The 15444-nt window shown below is 42.2% G+C and overlaps 1 protein-coding gene across 1 annotated transcript; it reads right to left on the reverse strand.

The window, feature by feature from the left end:
- Window positions 1-6: 6 nt before the first annotated feature.
- Window positions 7-14276, reverse strand: LOC121302665 (protein sel-1 homolog 3). The gene is made up of 25 exons (XM_041232701.1): window positions 14079-14276; window positions 13179-13242; window positions 12480-12975; window positions 12026-12152; window positions 11747-11868; window positions 10200-10315; window positions 9803-9861; window positions 9195-9327; window positions 8672-8810; window positions 7903-8046; window positions 7528-7730; window positions 7217-7396; window positions 6712-6831; window positions 6344-6484; window positions 6154-6216; window positions 5350-5523; window positions 5087-5214; window positions 4189-4272; window positions 3353-3443; window positions 2597-2684; window positions 2376-2485; window positions 2026-2153; window positions 1803-1905; window positions 1341-1491; window positions 7-832 (listed from the first exon to the last, which is right to left on the reverse strand). The coding sequence occupies exons 2-24, from the start codon at window positions 13239-13241 to the stop codon at window positions 1390-1392; spliced, it is 3114 nt and encodes a 1037-aa protein (XP_041088635.1). The 5' UTR covers window position 13242; window positions 14079-14276; the 3' UTR covers window positions 7-832; window positions 1341-1389.
- Window positions 14277-15444: the final 1168 nt, after the last annotated feature.

The raw sequence follows: 15444 nt of genomic DNA on the forward strand, positions 1-15444 counted from the left end.
GTCCACAATGAGAGCAAACAAAAGAGCTGAAAAGCTCAAAATATCTGTTCTGCAAAGCCCTATGTAGGATGTAGTGCTCAGTGGGTGGATTAGGCTGGTGACAGGACTGACGACTGTAATACCTGCGCAGAGAGCCTGACCGGAGATCACAGACCTGTTTTTGGACTGTAATTCTATACACCAGTCTGCTATTTTCTGTCTCAATTTTCACCATGTTGGTTAAAGGGTAAGGATCTTCAATCTGTGGCTGGACAGAGGCACGAAGTGGTTATGTGTTTGTCTTACACTAGCGAGTCAGCAGCTGAGCTGGGAGTGGAGCTGCAAGAAGCACAGTTGATGGTTTGGACACAGTGGCCCAGTATTGGTATTGTTTTCTGTTTCCATTTGATCAGTGTTACTGGCAACAGATACAAATCCATTATTTTGAGCTGCTAATTCAAAGGAATGGTGTCAATTTCCCAAGTAGAATATACCTGCCTCAATGTAAAAACTGTGCTGCTTCCATTTTTAGGGTGCATATTAAAAATGGCCTGACCATTATGCACTGATAATGTCCGTCATTCTGACACACCCAGGGCTGGTAAACATGGTGTAGTCTGAGACTCTGAGGACCCCTCTATATGTGTGTTCACTAGTTTGAACTTGCATTCGTGACTCTTCGTTATCCGCTGTCTTTGAGTCCTGAATAAACCCACTTGCAGAGAGAGGAACAGCGCGCTCATCAAGAACGACTTCCTTGAACAGCGTTTCTTGTCTCTTGAGTCAGGATTTTGAATGGGAAAACAAAGGTTTTCTGCGTCAGTCATTCCATAATGAATTTTCTTTTGTAAACCTGTGAATACACAGAAAAACATTGCAGATCCAACATGTACTTTTTTTTATGCTTGCTATATGCAAGTATGCATGAACGTTTCAATAAGGCTGTTTATATGAATAATTGTGCAATTCATCCACAATTGTTCTTACAACAACTTATAACATAATAATACATCATTAATAAAATTCAAATGTCTGTCAATTAATGCTGCTGTTTCTTTATCCAATCAGAATACAGGAAACCTACTGACAAGATACCATCTAACATTAACAAACCTTAAATCGATGAGAATCGTTTTTTTTAAACAAAGCTCTGGAAAGTACAACTCCTTCAGCTTTAATACATGTAAAACGTATGATTATCAGGAATTAGTGTTCCATCGTTTTCCAGACAGTACAATTGCATTGAAATTCATTACTGTAAACCATACTGATGTTCTTGAATGAAAAGAAAAAATAGTTTAAATGTACAGATCCTGCACTCTCAGCTGTGCCGTCTGTACCCGATAATCCTGATACCCTACCTCCTGCGCCCCAGCTCCACTCGTGGGGTGAGGGGGTGGCTGGGGGGGGTCACACTCTCAGCCCATTGAGGGATGTCAGCCCCCTCAGCCTTCCCAGGGTCACGAGGACAGTCAGAATGGAGACGATTGCCATGCCAATGGCACTGATGAACTAAAACATAAGAGGATGCGACGCATTGTTAGTCAAAGGTTTAAATCCTAGCCCAGCCACTGACCTACTGTGTGTCTCGCCCAGATACACACGCACGTTTGATGCAGCCCATATAAAAATAAATCCAGTGAAAGTGTATTCATTATTTGGTGCAAATAACTTTAGTGTATTCACACAATTTAGAATCTGGGGAAGTTGAATAATACATGCATGTACTCTAAAACCACATTTTAGCCTTTTGTTAAAAGTACTAGGGAAGCCTAGAAACATTATACTGTCCAGAAATCCTTATCTGCTATACTGTTAACTACCTTTAGGGCAGCGCTGTGGTGCCTCAAGACAAGCTGCAGCTGAGCGTTCAGTAGAGCCAGACTGCAGGGCAGGTAGGACTCTGCATTTTCATGGTCTCTGCACCTGGGGCAATAGAGAATGTGAGTATTAAATACAGAAGAGCTTCTCAATATGTATAAACATTTTTGTCACCTTTCACAAGCAATCTATAAAATAACAGACTCAAGTCTAGTTCTCCTCTACCTGCGGAAGAGCTCAGTGAGGACGCTGTGGTTGTCAGCTCTGAGGGGCTCCTCCAAGCCCAGCTCTGTCAGCAGGGCTCTAGGGAGCTCCACCCCCTCCTGGACCAGCAGCCCCAAACTATACCAACCCTGCAACAGGGAGACAGACCATGGTTCAGACAAGGAGAGGCTCCACAATGATGTCAACAGTGCTATTGCAGCACACTGCTACTGATCAAACAGGCCCATGAAAACGATACACTTTTTAATGATGACAATGATGAAGGCACCCTACATTTCACCTGCTATCCTTTCCAGGGATAAAGGCACGTAGTGCCAGCTGCAACACCCAGCCCCCCTCAGAGATCTTACCTGGGCCTCATCCCTCAGTGCAGCTAGTTTGTACATCTCTGCGGCCGCCTTCACGTCTCTCTTCCTCTGCTTGTGTCCAGCATAAAACAGATCCCCCATTTTTATCAACGCTGAAATTAGAGAGGTACAAGACTAAAGCTATAATGCAAAAGAATGTTGGCTGTGTTAGCTCTGTTGTGGGGAAGCAAAAAGTGCAACAGTGCAGCTGGGAATGCACTTACCATAGGGAGCTGGGTCCTGACTGTAAGTGGACAGGTTGTAATATCTCCAGACACACTCAGAACGGAAGGCTGGACTTAGGAGGCTGTCCTGTTCAACAACACAATAAACATTCTATATTGCTTCTGTTAAACTGCTGTAGCAGTAAGCTTCAGTTCAAAGCGCTTTTTATGTATAGATTGTTCAATGTGTATGTCGCCGTGTGACAGGGTGAGGTCAAGGCCCTAGCTGTTACGGGCACAAAGCGAGACTCAGACAAGCAAGCTGCAGGTTTCAGCGCTTTTATTTACAAATAAACACGAAAGAAGATAGAGAAAAAACACATTAGCAAATAAAACAGCACATGGGACAAAACAAAACTTCTATACCAATCTTATGGACATACAACGAACAAAGCAACAAAACCATGACCAACACTAATTCTCTAATAACTCTAAACTAATACCCGTGAGCACCTATTTTATACACCTGTGGCTGATTAATCACTTATTGAATTGGCACCAGCCACATTCCCATGTGTGTTGAAAGAGAGAAATTTAACCACCTCCCAACCAACCCAATATTCCCCACACACACTCACACCCACATATTACACTGACCGGGCTTCTGCCCTGCCACGCACCGTATGAACCAGTTTGAGTTACCCATGAGATACACAAAGCATTTCCTGAGTCGAAAGGTCCAGTATCAAGCACTTCACGTACATTATGTACTGAAAAACAAGTGTAGAATATAATGATCATGAATGCCCTACTCACCGCGTAATGCTCACACAAGTACCCCAGGTTGAACTGTGCCACAGCAAAGCCAGACTCGGAGGCCATCAGGTAATGAATCAGGGCTGAAGACCTGGAACAAATCACAGAAAGCGCAGGAACCCCTCACCGAGCTGCAAGCTTTCATTTACACAAAGCCTGTACTAATTTACTCCGGGTTCTATTATCCTAACCTGCTGTCTCCGGCGTATCCTTCTGCATCCAGAACTGCGTGTTTCACAATTGGCTATTTTTAACATGTACATGCAAGAGGCTTTACACATTAACGACAGGTTGAGGTAAGTCACTTCCCGGGCAAATCTAGTGGTTCATCTGTTTGCCTATTAAGTCGTATTATAATACAAGTCTACATAAAAAACATGTGATATGTAATACACACTTTTTGGTAATTGGGCTTTCCCCACAGGACTGATTCCTGTATTATGCAACAGTATTACAGCTCTGTCATGAAAAAGCTGCATCTCCTTGGTTCAAGTCAGTTTAGTCACCATGGGCAAGACGGCAGGTTCCCACAATTTACAGAGAAGTATCAAAAGTGAGGACTATATGGACCACTCTAGGAAACAGACAACTCCAACATCCCAAAGGAATTAAAGGCGGTAGTAATTTAGAAATGGCCCCTCCAGAACACTTTCAGGACTAGTCTTGTTGAATCAGTACTGCCCTGACTGCCTATAGTGGCCCCCCATATTTGTGGAATATCAAAACAATAGAAACAATATGCAGCACACCAGTGCCAGAAACAGTGAGTACTGAGAACGTTATAAAAGTGAACTCTTGGAAGTATTATTATTGAAAAGTGAATGGGATTGAATTACCAGTCCTGGCGAAGGTAGGCTTCGAGGGACTTCCTCAGCAGAGCTCCCAGGTAACCATTCTGCTCCGACACCCACTTGGTCCACCTGGAAATCCAGTAAGCAAGCAGAGCGTGAAACAGCACAGCTCTAGCCTGGCAATGCCGTCTCACGCAAGACTTCTCCTGACGAGGCATGCTGATTCAATATCTTTCTATATTTGTGTCTATTGAGCTTTCAGTGAAGATCACTGCTGGAGATGGGCTTCTACATGTCTGCGAAGCCTTTGATTTTCTTAATTTCAGAAAGTGATGTGATGCTTTGACATTTCTATTGTATTGTATAGTACAGACGGTAGCACAGAGCAAGTGGAGCCAACAGAGTTGAAATGTTCCACAATTGCAGACTGACATTCTAGAATGAGAATCACAGGCTTGATTGACAGATTTTGAGCAATTCACCCCCAGCACTGAACCCATCTGAAAGACAATTATAGACACTAACAGAGCACAGAACCCCTCAGAATTACTGTTAACCTCATAAAACATCAAGAAAAACTGTCACAAAAAACAACAGGATTTGAATGTATTGTCTGTGTAATATGGAGTGCTTCATACTCCATAGTAACCAATGCTATCAAATCTATGTTCTAATCCCAGCTATCAGCAACTAGCGACATTCTCATTGGTGTCCCTTTTCTTGCTTGCTTGTTTTACAGATTAAAGAACTAAACATCTTCTTCCTGGTATCAACGGTGACCTACAGCACAGAAAGTGATAAGCATCTTATACCTTTTTAATCTGTTGTTTAGTTAACCAAAATTTTTAAAAAGTGTTAATAAGAGGCTAGACATTACTTTTAAAGCCTTAACACTCCTTTAGCAAATATCCGGCTTCTGACTCGTCAAATATTTAACCCTTACAGCACAGCGTCCAGAGGCAGCCGGGGTACCAGACCAGGAATGCCTTGAATCCACATGTCAGCCAGCCGGATTGCCCCGTCTGTGTGTGCTCTCCCGGCAGACTTCAGGTAATATTTGTAAGCCATAAACTGTGGGAATGATGACAATGAAAGAAACAACAGAGTTTCATTTTTAATACTTAAAAAAAATCGGCAGTAACTGATCTTTAAACATTTAAGTCTAGGTGTCAAACATTCCTGTAGGCTTGATCGCGTGGTGCTGACCTTGTCAGCACCTTTCCCTGGATACAGCCCCAGGGAGTACATGACCCCTAGGTTGAAGGGTGCCTCAGGGTCCCCCATCTCGTCAGCCCTCTCCCAAAATTGCACCGCCCTCTCGTAATCCTGCTCGAAGCGCTCGTAGTACCAGCCCAGGGCGTTGATCGCAGGGACGAAATCCTGTATCGAGAAAGCGGGAGAGATCACAGGCGAGGAACGCGGTGTACTGAGGTATGCCAAGCTAAAATGTGTATATTTTGAGAGTAAAGCCAAATGCAATTTGAAACACCCATAGGAAGCTATGAATGTATGAAAACCAGTAAACACAGTCCCAGACACTGTAGGACTCCAGCACATCACTGTACAGAACCGATAAGTCTGGTATAGCATGGGACTGTAAGATAAAATGTGGGGAAATGCAGCACCAGCCCAAGCAAGACAATCCTGCAAGCCCTTGCTTTTAGCAAAACTCTGCTCTCTACAACTTGTTTTCCATTGTTGTTTTGTTTAGCTGCTATATAAAAATGTTCTGGATAAGAAGAACTATGCCTTGTTCATTAGTGTCACAGCCTCCCAAATACTGTTAGCCTTCAATTTGCATAGATAGGATGTCCCAATTACCCAAAGTGTACGTACGAGCCCTATGGTTAACAATACAAGGGTATTTTTCATTAGCAGATGCTGGGGTCTAGTCAATTGATCTAAACACCGTTGTCATTGTTATCATTCAATATAACCCTTCCTGAGGTTTACATATTGTACAGGCAGAGTGAATACCCACATAGATATGCATGCAGTGAAGAACAATACCTGCTTTGCTGCTTTGTTAAGGAATTTCAGAGCCTTTGGGATATCCTGCTGCACTCCATGTCCCTGAGAAAACACACATCATTGAAATCTGTAATGACTTCACATTCAGCACATCTAAATGGAAAAGATACATACTCCCGTTCCCTATAGCTACTCTGACTAACAATAATAATAGTAATAGGAGCCTGACCTTGAGAAGGACGATGGCATAGTCATACATGGACACAGGGTCTTCTTCCTTTCTCGCTCCTGCCTCATAGTATTTCACAGCTGCCTGCAGATTCGGGGACACCCCTTGTTGACCCCAAAACAGCATCCGCCCCAGATTTTGCTAATTTAAAAACAAATACTTTCTTTACATATGCATTTTGACCGCAACAACAAACTTATTTCTGAATGACTAAAGTACAATGTACTCTAAAATGGTCCTCTTCATATGCAGACATGCTGTATAATGGATTAAGGAGGGGTATCACCTTTCCTGTGGCAATAATAGACATATAAAAAGAACTGGTTGCATGAATGGTTCAAATGAAAGCGCCCTAGGGCAGTACGTACCTGGGCACCTGCCACGCCTCTCCGCGCCTGAAACCTGAGCCACAGGAAGAGGTCGCCATTCTCGTTGGTCTGTTGCTTCAAGACCTCCTCGTCGATCAGACGAATCGACTCCACATACGCCTGCAGAGAGAGAGAGACGGAGAGGGGGAGTCTAGCAAGATGACCCTGCACATGTTCTACATCTTGGCTCTGGGATGTCCTGGGCAGTAGGGGTGGAATATTTGCTGTGTGGCAAATCACACCATCCTCCTGCACGAGATGCAGCCTAAACAAAGGCAACATACTGGTGTCTAGGATAGAGCTGTATTCAGACCTCTTTTGTTAAACGCAAGCTTGATACAAAACAAGCGGCCAGTGCATGAAATGGAAAAAAGGCTTCGATATAGCCGGTACACTGGAGACGACAACAGGATATAAACCTAACGCTAATGCATAACAGTTAAGATCAGCCGGGATTATTTCAGCTCCTTTCATTATCTTTCACAAAAGGTTATCTGGCCCCTACCTGTCCTAGGCTGGGGTGCTGCTTGTCTATCAAGGTCTGTGCCGCTATGTTGGAGTAGTAGGCATAGGCAAGGGCATGGTCAACAGGAAGGCCAGACTCCCCCAAGTGGTGCAGGTTCCCGAGACGCAGCAGAGCCAGGCGGGAGTCCTGCTGGGCTGCCAGGAGAGACAGCAGCAGAGCCTGGGGACACACAGCCGCACAGCCAATTCAGAACAAACAAGTTATTAACAAAATAGGGTTGGGTGTGACAGCACGTGCACACACACACACACACATACACACACACACACACACACACACACGCTTATTACCTTGCTAGGTGTTTTGTTGACTCCAAAACCAGTGTGATAAAGGACTGCTGAGAGGTAGAGGGCACTGTGGTCCCCGAGACACCCAGCCTGTAACAGAAGTGGCATCATGGGCCTAACCTTGGCTATCCCTCCCTTCTGTGTCACTCTCCTCAGGAACAGAGCGTACAGTTTCTTCCCCACCAGGTCCAGATGACCTGTCTCCCCTGTATAAGACACAGAGAGACAGAGAGGCAGTGCATAGGGCTGCCAGCCTGTGTGTGCCCCTTATTGCATTTATTAATGCACGCTTTATTAAATTATTGCATTCCATCTAGAATGACTCAGACACTTCATTTAATACTGTTCAATCTTTTTGTACGATCGCCTTAAACCTACCACTTCTGGCTGCCATTTGCTGTATGAGCCTGGTGACTGGGCGTTGTCGAGGGTGAACTGGCACCTCCCACTGGAAACACTGTTGTAGTGGAGGGGCTGGATCACTCCTGGTAAACCATTCTGTGTACGTATTACTACAGCTGGCTAAAAAAACGAAAAATACAACATTGTCAATTTTGATAGTATATCCCCTAGGACGGGTTGAATGAGGAATGCTTGACAAAGCGGACTGTCACTGACTTCATGATGAAGTGAAGTTCTGGCACCACCCAATGGACACACACTGGTATTGCTTCCTCACTGATTCACTGTTAGCTTTAGTTTGGAGTGATTTAAAGTAAAGTGATGATACATCACTACATTAGGTAGGAATGACATGATAACACAGAGTTTTGATAGTATATTATATATTACTGGGTGGGGCACCTGCACGTCTTTGAACATGTTATCATTCTCTATTCAGGAAATCTCAGCTTTATGCATTTTCCTCTATTACAAAACATGTTGGACGTTAAGGTTTCTGCTTTGACATGCATTCATGTAAAATGAAAACTTTTAACAAAGCAATTTGCATTACTGTTTATTTTGGATAATCAGGCCGGACTGAGTTCCTACAAAATACCAAACAGATAGATTAGATTGCTGTTTCTGGGTAAGGCGCGTGAATATGAAATGTTTATGTCTAAATCTATTATTCTGTTAGTATACCGGACACTGCCCCTTGTGGACCCAAGGTCAGTTACTGGCAGCTGGCAGACATGTGTCTTACCAGCCTCTCTCTCCAGCCGGGCTCTCATCGCATAGCCCCTCCCCTTCTGTAAGAGCTCATCTTTAAACGCCCAGCAGGAGTTAAACCAGCCCGCGAAATCCAGAGATCTGATAGGCTCAGGGAGGCTGAGGTCAGACAGCTAGACAAAAAGACAAAAATCAGAGACACTCCCTGCAAACAGAAAAGCCTCCAGCTACTGAGGGTACTGCAGTCCTGTGTTCCAGGTGACATGCAGAATGTCGTAAAAAGCAAAGCACTCATGAGGTTCCTGCTGTTAAGCTTATATATTTATTATTATAACATCATTATGAAAAGACAGTGAAGCGAATTCATGCAGACGTGTTTCGGCCACTGCCCTTCCTCAGTGCAGTAACATAATTTGATATGCCCCTTGAAAAGTTTTAAATGAATGGAAGGACACCCAATGCCGTGTTGATATATCATGTTTATTAAATCTACATTAATAAACATTGCAGAGACGTCTTTATAAGCTTGTGATACGGGGAGGGTCTGCAGAGCACACCTGATGGGCAGAAGAGAACCCGTTGCGATGGTAGACAGATGGGCCGTAAAACCCCTCGATCCCCCGGACAAACTGCCCTCCTCCCAGCACAAAATAGCCTTCTGTGTCGTCCAGCTGGATAACCCCACCAAACCTGCCGAGAAAGACCAGACTATAAATACAGGGCTTTTGCTTCCATTATAAATTAATGAAATGCATATTAAAAAATCTAATTATCATTAACATATCATTAACTTCAAATGCAAAGGCTTTCTTATTAATTATTATTAACAAAATAAGTTGCTAACAGTTGCCTATTAAACCAAATAAAATTACATTTTAAAAAAAAATGTTTTAGAACATATCAAAATGAAATAAATGTCTCAGGAAAGCCTCAGAAAGTCATTTAACACAACCATTGCCCGCTGTTTCAGTGCAATACAATTACAGTGCAATTATAATAAAAAGGATATTCGGGTTGAGTGTAAGCAGGTAAAACCAGGGAGTCTTTAATCAAAAAAGATGACATTGTATATTGTATCCCATGTTTTTGTAATAAGCAGTTTAGAAATTGAACTCCAACTTTTATGAGCCATCTACTGTACGGCCAGAGGATGCTGTGGACTTACGTGTGAACCGTGCTGTGAAGTGTTTTTTGATCTCCTACACACACCATAGTGACATTGACCTGGAGGAGATAAAAAATAAAAAAAACAGCCATGAGCAGATGGGGGTGCTCTCTGATCAGCAGTCCTCAAAACCACCACAAAATGTATCACAATTTTCTGTTCCCACCAATACAGAAAATAGACCCTTGACACTGGATACACTGGAAGCTCCTGTCTTGCACTGCTCCTGACTGTAGCCAGTGCTTTGTCCCTCATAAATACTAAAATAAAATAAATATTCGTAAAACGTCAAAGGCTGAACCAATCACACGGTGTGTAACAGCACAGAGACTAAACGGCTGTGCCTCTCTGCTCGGGTGAGGCCCACAGTCAAACAGCAAAGCGTGTACTCACTCACCTGCTTGGCTTGGAGCTCCGTGTCAATGCGACACCACTGGAACAGGGGCACCTTGAACTCACTAAGAACAGCGCCAGCTTTCCCAGAGACTTGCTGCACCTGAATGTGGACCGACCCTGGCAAACACAAAAAAACATTTTACAAACCTTTATAAAATCTTCCTGTGTATACACATCACATATTGTAGCAAAGCACAGTGGGAACTACTGTATGACAAAGTGCAAAATGAATGTGCAAATACATAGTGTACAGTTCATAATTTTACCACAAAGTTATAGGGCACAGTATTGAGCCTCGAGCCCCAATATAATCCAGATCTACAGTACTGTACTTAATAGAGGCGCTTCAGACAGGGAAGGTGGAATGATCACCATGCTGGTTGTCACACGTATGTATGATGTGTTGTCACACATCACAAACACTTCTCGCCTCACAGTGGATGACATAACTTTCAAATTAGAATAGTAGAGAGCAGAAATGATAAAATCCAGCATTTTGTTTAAAAACAATGTGCTGTGCGTGTGAAAATATTGGGGAAGTGCTTGAATCTGCATGCAGTGTGTAAGTTCTCTAACCTGTGATGACACCATTAAAACCTCAAACCAAAAGAAGCAGCTCAGAAGAAAGCTATGTGTAGGAAATAAACACATACAACTGTTATAGACAGCAGGGACATGCATAACATTAAGGAAACATTTAAAAAAAAAATAGATGTTCACCATTTTTCAATATGTTGAATAAGTTAAAACCCCATTGCAAGCAAGATCAATGTGGGATTGTAATTAAACAGTTTCACCTAAAAAAGAGCAATAATTACAAGTAATCAACAAGAAATATATATTTTAATACATTTAATTGACAACTTATCACAATTGACACAATTTAGAAAAATGTTTTATGCATTATCTTTATATACAGTACTACACATTTTGCCATGTATAATTGTTGAATGTCACTTAAACGTATTGTTACTTGTGTGTGATATAGTATGTGATATATAGTTAACATATTTAAGTTGTAGGCTTAACATAGCTTTGACCTACTTAAGCAACAATACTTGACAAATGAGTCATTATCTGCTAGATGACTGGCCACAGTGTCAGCGAAGGACCAAAAGGAACATCAGTGCTCTTTAAAAGGACAGGGTAAATATCAAGCAGGTCATGTCAGCTGTGCAGTGTATGAGTGTGATCATAAACTCGGCTACTCTGAAACAGACTGGTGATCGGTGAGGTTTATAGAAATGAATAACCTTTCAAATCCCAATGACGGGCTCAGCCAATCAGGTTCCCAGCAAACAGTCATTTTGAAGGAGCGTAAGATATCCAGACCAGAAGATAAACCATTAAAAAAAAAGATCTTCATACAAAGAAAATAAATATCCTCTGCATTGGTCATAGATAACTGTGTATTGCTCACGGCGTCAGATGAAGACACCTAGCTGGCATCATGGTCAGTTACCTAACAGGTAATGACTGCGCTGCATCTGACAAAAATACTTAGAGTCAATAAAAATCAAAACTGAGGTAAATGAAGAGTGTTTTAACCTGTGTGAGTGATGAAGATGGCAGGACTGGCGTAGTTATTGTTCCAGTCCAGGTGGTGCAGAACCCCACAGAAGCGCCACCTACAGGGCTGGGTCAGGTATAGCCACGTGGAGAAGGTACACCTGCAGAGAGAAGAGGACGAGTGTCGTCACATTGTTTGTTCACTTGTATAGTTCTGCTATGTAGCTTGGAATTCAAAGCTACTGTTTGAGATCTAACCTGCATTCAAATCTCTCGAAGACACAGTGAGGCCAGATTTATTTTGCTTTGTTAAATTACCTTGGAAATGTGGTAGATCTTTGCCTCATTTGCTCCAGAGCCTTGTTCGCATAGGGATCTAGTGTCCTCACAATCCCAAAGTTCTCTCCGGATGAGGCGTAAACAAACTTCAGGAAATGGGCAACCTCTGGTTGAAGGGAAATTGAAATGGTCAATATCTGTAGGGTTTTAGCGTATTGTAACTGCCTTAGTTTAGAAATCACTGCATAGATCTAAGAGACAAATTACCATTAGCGTTAAATGATATATCCATCTTATAGCCCAGCTCCCGTAGTCACAGAGCCACTGCCTTCCACCCCACAACTCAGTGCTCAATTCAAACCCACAATCTCCTATACTGCAGTTAAGAAGTCTAACCACTGTGGTACCTTGTTCCCGTTACCTTCCACATTTCAGCCCATTAAGCTGAAGACTGAGCTATGTCAACCCCCAGACATGCCAAAATGCTGCCCACCTGGCTCTGCTTTGCATTTTGGGATGGTATTCTTGTGGAGCCTCCAGAGCAGCTCAACATCCCAGCGCGGGCAAAGGCTGTGCTCTTTCAATGGGCGGCTGAACGGGGGCAGGGGCTGGAGAAGGACAATCGCCCTGGCTGAGGCGCTGGTGTACGACTCATCATCATCACCGGAGATCCAGGCTCGGAGCATGGCGCTCAGCAGCCACACCGAATTCCTGATTTTCCAGTCATCCCGGTAGATAATCCGGTCAGGCAGATCCAGCCGGAGGACCTTGATCCTGGGATGGTGATCCTCCACACAGCGCCATCGCCGTCTGAAGATGTTGACGCCGATCCTGGTTTCTGAAGAAGCCAGCACATCCAGGTAGACGACAGCAGATCTGGAACAGGAATACTGGACTTGGAGGGAGTGTGCAGACACAAGCTCTTTTGGAGGATTCAGAAGCATGACATGGTCCCTTGGTGTGCTGGATACACATCTGCACAGGGTTATCTACTTGACAAAAAAAAAAAAAATTATTTATGTGGGTCATTTTATGACTAATCATAAGGTGAATTGACTTATTTTTAAAAACTTTAAATCATTTCAAAAGCGGAGCCCTACTTTTGCATGTTACTTTGATACATGTACGGTCATGAATTGCATGTTGCCTATTAATGTTTCCATACTAATGCGGTGAAAATGATCGGACACACCAGAGAGATGAACCAGAACATCAGCAAGTCACACTTATCCAGATAGAACGCCTTCATTTTCATCCTAAATCCAGGAAGAAAATAGAACAGAATTATTTAACACTTTGAATGACAGGCTCTAGGTATGTATATTATAAAGCATTACAGTATAATAGTAATGGGCAGAAGAGCGTTGCTTTAAAACAAAAGTCCTTACTCTAACTTTTTTTTTTTTAATAAACGGTGTGACTGATTAGTAGAACATCTACTGACCACAGGCTTCACGGAACCCCTCAAGGGACATGGTGTGAAATAAACTTGAGATGGGTAAAAGCCGGAACGGTACTTCGATGAAGTCCGGGCGGTTCTATTTATACAGCTGTTTATTGCACGGAATGGGCAATGAAAGGTCAGTTCAATAATGTTATGTTGATCTCACTTACTTTTATTAGGAGTATAATTTTCTCCATCTTTGCATGTTCGGAACCCAGTGTTCCGGGAGCTTTTTGGTGATAAAAGGAAGGTTCTGGGCCGGAACGGGTTAATGACAGCGCATTATTAATCGGTTCTGATTAATAAAATATTCTCCTCACGTCTATGTAACTTTCTATGCTGTTTTTTAAAAGCAATTTAATTAATTAAAGTACCGTTCCGGCTTTTACCCCATCCCAATAAAACATGTTGGTATCTCAGGCACAAGCCGTAAAAAGACCACAAGTAAATTAACCGAGCTAAAGAGATGCTTGCATTTGACTGTCCTTATGAAATGGTCACCTTTTGTTGTGCTGTGTTAAGAATGCAAAATATGCTGCCTTACCAGTAAATAAATAAATAAAAAAATCATACTTTTAGTAACATCGCACTAATTTAGTTTTCAAAAAGATATAAAAATAAAAAGTGAGCCATAATTTTAAATCTTACCTGCTCAAGAGTACGACGTACCTGATCTGACTTCAAATGAATGAAAAAGAAATCCGCTTCAGTGTTGCATGATTAGTGTTTGTTTTTTATAATGTCAACTTTAAAGACAGAATTATTATTATTTTTTATGAAAAGCATTACAAGCGGACTGTTCTGCTACTAGTTGTACTAGTTTTGTTTCTTCCACCCGTTACTCCCATGGACATTAGGTACAGTAGCCACATTTTTGATGCAACAGGAATTGATGTTCAAAAACCCGGAACCTAAGATCCGGCTGAAAACGCCATCAAAACTCTTTTGCAAACACTACAACACTGGCACGCCTGTTGTAAACAATCTTCAGATAAGGGAATCGATGCCTTTAAATAACAAACCGAGAATATTTACACACAGAAAGTTCTACTTAAGTGTCTTACCTCTGTTTATAGTGTATTTATGAATAACAGGCTAATGATTCCAGAGATATCCGCTGTGTAGGCATTACTTAAACTAACCCATTACTTAAACTAACTATGTGCCTAAATGCTGTATAGAAGATAAGGAGATGAATACAACCTAGGACAGTCAACTTGGGGCATGGGGATTAAAATGTATTTCAATAATTACTGTTCTCTGACGATTTGAAGAAGCCACTTGCACCAGAAGTAAAAGCCATTAGACAAGGAATCTCCAATCCTGATGGATCAGGGTCCCCTGGTTTCTGTTCTAACTGTACACTACATTATTGTATTGGAACAATTAAGCTTCTAATAAGCACTTAATTGTCCAATTAAATAATTTTGGGTACAGTTGGAACAAAAACCAGGAGGGACACAGCCCACCAGGAACGGGATTGGAGCCTCCTGCTTTAGAACAAAAGGCCATACAGTTCCATCAACACAGGGCAAGCATTCCTCAAGATACATCCTTAGAATAGCTGAACCAGTCAGCTGTTGAAGAAAGACATTGTACATGGAAAGGACAATATGTGTGGAATAATAACTAGCATGTCTCATTACAATAGTTCAAGCAGATGAGGCAACACATGGAATACAAAAAACATTTATTTATCCCTCCCTGTTCCCTCTTTTATTACAATACAGCAAATAAAGACAGAAAATGCATTTTAAATTTATTACAGATGAGAGAATTTCACAATACATTGAGGTTACAAATGTGTGCATTTATGCCCCGATACCTGTGGTTCCCAACCCTGGTCTAGGGGACCCCTGCGTCTTCTGGTTTTCACACCAACCGAGCTCTCATTTACTTAAACTAGACCCTTAATTGAACTAATAATTTGCTTAGTTAGACCTTTTGAATTGTTTTCAGCTCTTAAAACAGCTGCAGCTTGCAAGTTAGCTCTAACATTTTATAAGTAAACTAG

Source organism: Polyodon spathula, chromosome 30 (assembly GCF_017654505.1).
Source record: "Polyodon spathula isolate WHYD16114869_AA chromosome 30, ASM1765450v1, whole genome shotgun sequence".
Taxonomy (NCBI): Eukaryota; Metazoa; Chordata; class Actinopteri; order Acipenseriformes; family Polyodontidae; genus Polyodon; species Polyodon spathula.

Bases quoted from the DNA above. Each gene is read 5' to 3' on its own strand.
- LOC121302665 (XM_041232701.1), bottom strand. From the start codon at position 13,241: ATGAAAATGAAGGCGTTCTATCTGGATAAGTGTGACTTGCTGATGTTC. The intron at 7,731-7,902 runs GTAGGTTTAAGG...TGTCTTATACAG, and splicing joins GCAAATGGCAGCCAGAAGTG to GGGAGACAGGTCATCTGGAC. The intron at 6,217-6,343 runs GTCAGGCTCCTA...GTGTTTTCTCAG, and splicing joins ATGCCATCGTCCTTCTCAAG to GGACATGGAGTGCAGCAGGA.